Source organism: Takifugu flavidus, chromosome 2, assembly GCF_003711565.1.
Source record: "Takifugu flavidus isolate HTHZ2018 chromosome 2, ASM371156v2, whole genome shotgun sequence".
Lineage (NCBI taxonomy): Eukaryota > Metazoa > Chordata > Actinopteri > Tetraodontiformes > Tetraodontidae > Takifugu > Takifugu flavidus.
In genome coordinates, this window is record NC_079521.1 from 4,798,881 (window position 1) to 4,808,055 (window position 9,175).

Here is a 9,175-nt window from a genome sequence, read left to right on the forward strand (position 1 = left end):
TGCAGCTATTGCTTCAAAAGGTTGTAAATAACAATTATGCTGAACCAAAATTCAAAAGCAATGTCTGCTTTTATTGCTACATTTTATTGTACAATTTTGTTAAACGTGATAACTTTATGTGCGTCCTTACTCATTGTGTCCTGCAGAGGGTAATGTTGTTCACGGTGCGTCATGGACGTGACGTCACTACCTATGTACCTATTCCGGTATAGTTGTGAAAGAGAGCGGCAGCTCATTGCATCTCCCTGTCTGATTGATTAAATATGCCTAGAGGAGGCTAAAGATAATTCTGTTATTTGAGAGTTTGAATCTCCACCGCAAGGCACTCCGTTCAACAAATTTTACCAATACTATTGTCAGTTTCAAGTTTTTTCGGGGACCATTCTGGCGTTTTCTTTAATGAACAGACGAATATCAAGAATAGTATCACAGGCAAATAAGTTTGTAAGCCATTGCAGTTATCACCACAGGCCACAGGGTGGCGGTCATATACCATACAATGGTTAGCCACCGCCGTAGACTGTAGAAGAAGAGGAACGCCGGAGTCGCCGATGCGAAGAAGAAGCAGCGGCGAAGGCACAGGCTGGTTATAATAGTATCAACAGATACAGGAAACCATCTATTGTGTGTCGGAGAGCCGCTCACAGAACAAAACATGACAAACGAAGGTATAGAAGGCACGGAGAGGTTCGTGAGCACGGATAAAGGTCGAGGCCTGCGGGCCGTGAGGCATTTCTCGGTCGGAGAGCTGGTGTTTGCCTGTCCTGCCTACTCCTACGTGTTGACAGTAAATGAGAGAGGAGCTTACTGTGAGCAGTGCTTCACCAGGTAACACCTGACCTCACTCCACCAACTAAAATTACGCGTCTCTCAAGAATCTAGACTGCTATTTGGTTTTGTAAAAATATTTCCTCAAAAGAGCACGTAAGGCTGATTGCTTAGGCCAAGTTAGCCGGTGAACCTGTGGAATTGTGCAGAAATAATTGGGTCAGTGCGGCGAGGCTCACTTGAGTGATTCTGGAGCCTGTGTTTGTACTACTGCAGAAGAGGGGACAATCATAAACAAACATTCAAATACAACAAGAACCAGAAGGGACTTTTCATTCCACAATTTGACTTTCCTCTCAGTGTTATAGTAAAGTATTTGCACAATAGGTGGCCTATTGTATAGTTATATGTGTGTATTTGTGTGTTGGTGTCCTGTGCAGTAGTTAAACTAGGGTTCACAGATGCTGTTAAAGGTTCATCCTTCTGTCCTACCTGCTGGTGTCAATAGACTTCCTTTCTCTTAATGTCACTCTTTCGTCCTCTCACACACTCCCTTTACTGCCATCGCATGTGCTCAAGGTTTGTAGAGCAGTAAAAGGTTAAGGTGCTAAATATAGTTGACCATGTGTCTCAGATGTGGAGGAGCCAGTAAATAAGAAGGCCATGGATTTATGTGTACATTCAGGGGGTAGAAATGTGGCTGTCTAATGCTTTAGTATTCATCAATGAATGGTATTTCTATGAATGATGAGATTTTAATCTAAAATGAGATTGCATAAAATGACATTGAAAATAAATTCAGATTTAAATAAACCATTTAGATTTTATTGTTTGCAAATAAATACAATGAGGCATACAAGGTTTTTTTTGTTTAATATTTCCAAAGTAAATAAAGACACCTGATGATTTAAAGGGGACATATATCCAGAATGTCTTCAAATGGTGACTGTTGCTCTGAGTTGGAAAAACATCTTGTTGTTTTTATTACAGGAGAGAAGACCTGTTTAAATGTGGTAAATGTAAGCAAGCATACTACTGCAATGTTGACTGTCAGGTAAAAGTGTTTCTGTTCTCGCTGCTTTTGCTTTGCTTATGCTTCTGAAAGTACATTCGTGAAAGTAAGTTTCTGATAATGTGGGATAGCCTAAAATTACTTGATAGTTCTCTTTTGCTGTTTGCTTTTCCAGAGAGGTGATTGGTCCATGCACAAGATGGAATGTTTAGCCATGTGTGCCTATGGCGAAAACTGGTGTCCATCAGAAACGGTCAGGCTGGTTGCAAGAATTATCTTGAAACAGGTGAACTTTTTTTTCCCTTGTAAGAACAATTTCATACAACCATGAGGTCTAAATAAAGCTTACTAACTCACTTGTTCAGATCAGTTCTGTTTGATTTGACAGATGTTTTTTGTTTCAACAAAAGGGATAAAAGTCTCAACTGTACTTGATTTTGCAGAAGGTTACAACAGAGCAAACCCCCTCAGAGAGGCTCTTGCTGCTCAAAGACTTTGAATCCCGTAAGTGTGTGAATGAAAGTAGGCAGATATAGTTACATTTCAGTAGATGTGTAATTACAATCCATTCTCTATGTGTGGTAGATGAAGTGGTGTTATTAGTATTCCCTGCTGTGGCCTGCAGTCCCGCAAAGCACTGAGACATGAATCCAAAGCTATGGGTGCTATGATATCATGTTCTTCCTTTTTTTTAAAGCACTGCATTAATCTGGAAGACTAAAAATACTTTCTTCTACGCCAGTAGATGTGTCACTCAAGCCATGTCTCATAAAGTCTGTTGGTAACAGTAACAATCTTATAACTATAACGATGATACACAAAGATAACTGTCAAAAAGCCAGTGAGTGGATTTTCAAAGTGGCCACAAGTCTATATTGACATTATCAATCAAAATGAGATGTTATCACAGGCTCATGCGTGTCAGCAGAAGGTTGTCACAGATTTAACCTTCACACCTGTTTCTTATGCACACAAAGCAAATTGATGGTGGGCAGCTGCCTGCTGCAATCAGACTCAGAAAATTTTGTATGAGTGACAACAACACAAGCCCACAACTGCTACAGTCTTATATGTCCACGACTTCCAAGCATTTGTCATTTGGTATCCTATTACGTAACTCCAAATTTGTATAAATTTAAATTTTAAATGTATATTTTAACCCTTATCTCTTACTCTCTTAATTCTTAGCTGTCAGACATTTTAAGGCCTCCTTTTGGAAGAAAACCTGATGCTTCCTCTGAAGAGAATGCATGAGTCTTAATGGATGGCTTGAGAGTGTATTTGCTGGTGTTAAATGTTTCCTATACATTTTTTCAGATTTAGATAAGATGGACAGCATAAAGGATGAAATGAACCAAGCAGATATAGCAGCACTGCATCATTTCTACTCCAGATATATCAGTGATATCCCTGATGACCAGTCTCTCACTGAGCTCTTTGCACAGGTACACAACACAATGGACCGTGCATTGTTTACATGATTCTCTAGTTGTATTTTCAGGAAAATGTAATACTAATGCACACCCTCTGTGCCAAAAAAGCCATTGCTGGTTTTAAAAGTAGTGGTGAAACTATTCCTTGAGTAATTTAAGTACAATTATAAATAAGTAATCAAGGAATTTTCTCTGTCTTAGGTAATCGTTTATTTAAATGTAAAGCTCAAAGCACAGTATTTTTCCACTGACTACTTTCAATGTGGCAATTAGCCACACAAACGACAAAGGATGAGGAAGGCAAAATGTTCAGTAGAGTTGAAGGAAAGGAGCAAAACTGGCAACATTTTCTGTTATCTTTTTAGATTTTCTCTGTAACCAAGCAAAAAATATGTTTTATCTCATTACTCAATTATTTCCATGAATTTTCAGCAGAATATCCAATTAATAGAATATTCGACAGCTGTAACCCTATTTAAAAGGTTTACACTCGCTTTGTGGAAATCCTGACTGAAAATGTTTGCTTCCTAAAGTGATTAGGGATCTGATATACAGAAAGGCTTGATGACACACTTGGAGGGATGATGGCTCTCCATTTCTCATGTCAACACTGGCATTTTCTATGGTCATACTCTGCTGCTTCATGGGCCTGGGGATGTTTTTAAAAATTACTTAATCATTTAATAGAGAGTAAATGTGACCATTGACACAGGGCTCGAGGATGAGATTGGATTACATTGGAGGAATGAAGAAAGGAAGCATTCTTTACTATCACATAACTGTGATATACATTCAGATTTTTATTGCATTTCCCCCTGCAATCTGTCGGTGCTCCACGTTCTTTTTTATCTTTGTAACAGCGTTTAATTTTTGGCATGAACTTGACTACCTCCTCCTTAGAGTGGAAGATGCTCCTGCACATAAAATAAGGTACCACATTTAGCATTACTACATTTCTAACTCCTCTCTTTCTCGCCTCGTCCAGGTCAACTGTAATGGCTTTACCATTGAGGACGAAGAGCTCTCCCATCTAGGATCAGCTATATTTCCTGAGTAAATGTTGTAATTCCTGTTTACAGAAGACATTTTAATTAAGATCTCTGGAGTACATTTTCTTTAAAATACATAAAATCCTGACAACTGTAAGACATCAGTACTAATTCTGTAAATTTTTGTCAAACTCCTTTTGTTCTTGTAGTGTAGCACTGATGAACCACAGCTGTAATCCTAATGTCATTGTAACCTATAAAGGCACAGTGGCTGAAGTCAGGGCAGTTCAAGAATTAAACCCTGGAGATGAGGTAAGTCCACTCTAGCCACAAAGACGTGTTCAGCATTATGACGCCACTATACTGTACATACACATGTATGAAGGAACACATACTTTTTTTTTCTTGCATCTCCCCTTTTGTAGATCCTTAACAGTTACATAGACCTGCTGTATCCCACAGAGGACAGGAAAGAGAGGCTGTTGGATTCCTACTTCTTCACATGCCTGTGTAGTGAGTGCTTCACTAAGTCCAAGGTAACAATATCCTGGAATTTAAACAAATAAAACAAACATGAAAACAATTTTGGACTATAATTAATGGCTCATTAGATAATTTAGTAATAGAGTAGTGTTGCAATTTTTTGAATGGATATTCAGGTTAAAACTGTTAATCCAAAATGTGTTTTTTGTTTTATGATCTGATTGTATCTGAATGTCTGTGTTTGGACATGTCTATTGCTTCTTTTTTGTGCTTCTAGGATAAAGAAAAAATTAAGATCAGAAAGGCGAATATTCCTCCAGAGCCAGAGAAAATCCAGTCCATGATCTGTTATGCCAAAAATCTCATTGAAGAGTTCAGGAGAGCTAAACATTACAAGAATATCCTCTTACCTCCTGCTTTCAATTGATTCTTGTTTTGTGTTTGTTTTTTAATTTTGCCTTTCCTTTCTTCACCTGGCTTTTGTATACATTTAGGTCAAGACAACTTGCTGAATTTCAAACTGAGCATCAGAATGGGCAAGAAAAAGGATTTCAGTGACTTTGAATGTGGCCTGAAGATTCTTGAGAGAGTAGCTTGTGTGAATATTTCAGACACTGCTGATTTACTGGGGTTTTCATGCTCTGCCATCTCTAGGATTTACAACTGCCACTCTCTCATTATTTTCTTCTTTGAACATAATGAGAGAGTGGCAGTTGCGGATCAAAATTCCTTGTTGATGTGAGAGGTCAGAGGAGGATGGCCAGACTAGTTCAAGATGATAGAAAGGCAACAGTGAGTCGAATTGCCACTTGTTACAACAAGGGAATGCAGAATGCCATCCTTGAATGCACAACATGTGGAAATTTGAAAAGATTTTGCGACAACAGGATACCACACTGGATGCTGCTCCTCTCAACTAAGAACAGGAAAGTGATGCTACAATTCGCACCGGTTCACCATAATTGGACAATAGAATATAGGAAAAGTTTATTTCCTGGTCTGATGAGTCTTAATTTCAGTCACAGCATTCAGATAGTAGGGTCAGAAATTTCCTAACCAGCATGAAACCATGGATCCATCCTTTCTTGTATCAACAGTTCAGGCTGTTCTTGGTGTAATCTTATGTGGGATATTTTCATGCACACTTTGTTCCCCTTGGTACCAACAGAGCATTTTTACTGAGCATTGTTGCTGACTATATCCCTTCCTTTATGACCATTAGGGTACCCATCTTCTGATAGCTACTTCCATATGACTACTCCAATGGCCTCAGTCACCACATCTCAATACAACACAGCACCTTTGGGATATGGTAGAACAGGAGATTCACATTATAGAAGGCCAGTCGACAATTCTGCAGCAACTGCCTGATGCTGCCATGTCACCATGGACCAAAATCTCTCAAGAATTTTTACAAAACCTCGTTGAAAGTACTCTATGAAAAATTACATCAGAGAGTGCCAGTTAGAGCACCGGATCTATCTAGCACATCTATTTTCAGTAGCTGCCGTGGCAAGCGACGAGCCATACACTCTTATTTATGTTAATGCTTCACGCACTGGTCCATGCCTACATTAGGTTGAATAAAGTTAGCCAAGCTTAGCTGAATCTTCCCTGTCCAGGAGAAAATTAGCAGCTTTGGTGTCTGTCTTCAAATTCTTCTTTGCTTTCAGCCGTCTCCATCTTTCAAATGCACCTCCTATAGCGATCCTTTTTCCCTGACATTGTCAAGACGTATTCGGGAATGCCAATTTGGCCTTTTAGAGTCAGTCACATCACAAATTTGTGATCCAAATAACCTGGCCAGTGCTTATATTTATTTTTTTCTGAGGTCCCAGCCTGCTTTTCCTCCTCTGCACTGTTTTATTATTCTTTGACTCTGTGGCACCTCCAAGTGAGCTACTGGAGTTGTGCGAGCTGAGCCTGGATAAAATGGGAAGCATATTTGCAGACACCAACGTCTACATGCTGCACATGATGTACCAGGCCATGGGCGTGTGTCTGTACATGCAGGATTGGGAAGGAGCCATGCGCTATGGAGAGAAGATCATTCATCCATACAGGTTAAAATATGTGTATTTCAGCTCTTGCCTATAGACACTCCATCTATGAGTGTGTGTTTGTCTCTCTGTCTGTATGTGTGTGTGTGTGTGTAATTTTTTTAATTTATTTGTTTTACAGTTTTCACTACCCAGCTTACTCTCTAAATGTAGCATCTATGTACTTGAAACTTGGTCATCTCTACTTGGGTCTGGAGAAGCGGACACAAGGAGTCAAAGCTCTCAAAAAGGTTTGTGTATGATAGTGGCCAAATTTGGATATACAGTGCAGCAGACGTTTTATGAGCATAAAGGTATATTCCTAAATTCCCATGTTTTAGGCTCTGTAGTGACTTTATGCACTATTGTATGTTTTATTTGCTTTTTTTTATGTTTCTAGGCACTTTCCATCATGGAGGTGGCTCATGGAAAAGATCATTATTATGTTGCTGAAGTCAAACGAGAAATTGAAGAGCAAAAGTGAAAGAGGCACAGGAAGAGACTACTCCATAGCAGCTCCACACCACCACTGCATGCACTGCATCCTGTACCTCTGTATTTTCACATGTACACTTGCTTATAACACCCGACTTTAGGGACTATGGTTTCCTATGTGCATCATTTTCTTGTGGCCAAGGACTTATCTTATTTATTGTAGGTCCTGTTTCCACCTTTTTGATGTCTTTTACCAGCACTTATTACCAGGGCTGTTAACCTGAATTTGTATGAACAGGATTAGCTTCTAAACTGTTTATTTTCATCTATCTGTTGCATCAAATATGCAAACCAAAGTTATTGATCTGTTTGTAGGCTATGAGGAGACATCCCATATTAGATATGGGACTTTCAATATAAACAGATAAGAAAATCCACACAACCTTATTGTGACTGGTTGTCTGACAGGTTCTTTTTGCTTTTGCATGTTGTATGTTTTGCATGTGTCGTTCCCTTGTGTTTTCTCTTTTGTATTTTTATAAAACTGCTGTCATTGTCTGTTGACCAAATGGGATGCAGGTATAACTCAACAGGAACCAGCTGTGCATTCACAGTGTGTCCATAGGGGTGCTGAGCAAGGACAAGCTTAACTCTTTACTCAATGTGAAGACCTATAGTCTTATCACCTAATCAGTGACACTATCTGAGCCCCTTTCCTCTCAGGAAAATATATCGCTGCAGCAATGGTTTCCTTTAGTAAGTAATATAATAGGGATTTATATGTGTTCACTTTATAGCAGTACGTCATTAACATTGACCGAATACTACTAGTACTAAAGGTATATCAAATGCATTATAAAGCAATGCAGTTTCAGTGTATAGCTTGGTGAATTTGGACGCCATGTTAAAATTATTTGGAAAACCTACCTTGTTTATGGAAAAAGATGATTGCATGTGAGTGTGTTTGAAGTAGCCCACGGTCAACTGTTGCCTGTGGTTGAATTGTAGCAATTTCTGAAGAGGAGCTGCAGATATGCATCAAAATGATGCTGCCTTACAGCTTGTTCTATCTTTCATCTAAAAAAACAAAAAACACCAATCAGTACTTTTGAGTTTACATTTTTTTCAGAGAGACATCTATGAAACTTTTTTTTTTTTGACTGATTACACAAACACTTATGTTTAAGCATTTGTGACACTTGAACAGTAATATACATATCCTTTTTTTGTGATGTCATAAAAGATTGCACCATGCTGCTACATTAAACCAGAACAGACAGATGATGTTTTCTATCCTTTCTGTAACTGTTAATCAGACATAAATGCCCATTTTATTGAGATGACAGAGATACATGAGAGCATCAAAATGTCCGTATATAGTGATATTGGATAAATAAAACTAACATTGTTGTGAACTTTATCTCTGGGCACAACAACTTAAATGAGCACCTCACATGTATCTAATACGAGACCTATGGCAGAGGGGTTTTTAAAAAAAAAAGTAATTTCAAATTTCCAGAAAAGTCCCATTTTCACTATGAGATTGGATTTTAGTGTGTTATTCCAAAAGTACTTGGCAGTAGTCGACCATGTTGTGAATACAACGCTATATATTTGATACAGGATTATGGTAGAATTTTTTTATTTAATTTAAAATAACCAGAAAAGGCAGACTTTAAATATGAGATGTGGGGGGTTTTGCCCAAAAAGTAAAGAGTAAAAGTTCTTCATATTATAGGTGGTAAAGTAGTCGACATGCATCGAGTGATTGTAACAATTTGGGTTTGAAACGGGACACATGGCAGAGTTGTGGATTGTTTTGTTTTTTTAGAATTCAATTTCAAATATGACAGAAAAGTAACATTTTCAATCAGAGATGGATAATCTAACAGTTGATTTCTAAAAAAGTACAGTAATCTTTTATGTTAATTGTGGTAGTAGTTAATCGTGTACTAATTACAATATTGTATTCGGAACCATATGTTACAATATGTGATACAATATGTGAATCATGCC

The 9,175-nt window shown here is 38.2% G+C and overlaps 1 protein-coding gene across 1 annotated transcript; it reads left to right on the forward strand.

The window, feature by feature from the left end:
* The first annotated feature begins 518 nt into the window (after positions 1–518).
* smyd2a (SET and MYND domain containing 2a) lies at positions 519–8,440 on the forward strand. Its single transcript, XM_057020911.1, has 12 exons — positions 519–828; positions 1,759–1,822; positions 1,956–2,066; positions 2,224–2,284; positions 3,098–3,225; positions 4,199–4,266; positions 4,412–4,514; positions 4,628–4,738; positions 4,963–5,083; positions 6,574–6,748; positions 6,867–6,975; positions 7,125–8,440. The coding sequence occupies exons 1-12, from the start codon at positions 656–658 to the stop codon at positions 7,206–7,208; spliced, it is 1,308 nt and encodes a 435-aa protein (XP_056876891.1). The 5' UTR covers positions 519–655; the 3' UTR covers positions 7,209–8,440.
* Positions 8,441–9,175: the final 735 nt, after the last annotated feature.

Excerpts from the sequence above, each read along its gene's own strand:
- smyd2a (XM_057020911.1), top strand. The coding sequence starts at position 656 with ATGACAAACGAAGGTATAGAAGGCACGGAGAGGTTCGTGAGCACGGAT. Across the intron at positions 2,285-3,097 it reads GCTCAAAGACTTTGAATCCC|ATTTAGATAAGATGGACAGC; the intron begins GTAAGTGTGTGA and ends ACATTTTTTCAG. Across the intron at positions 4,267-4,411 it reads GGATCAGCTATATTTCCTGA|TGTAGCACTGATGAACCACA; the intron begins GTAAATGTTGTA and ends TTGTTCTTGTAG.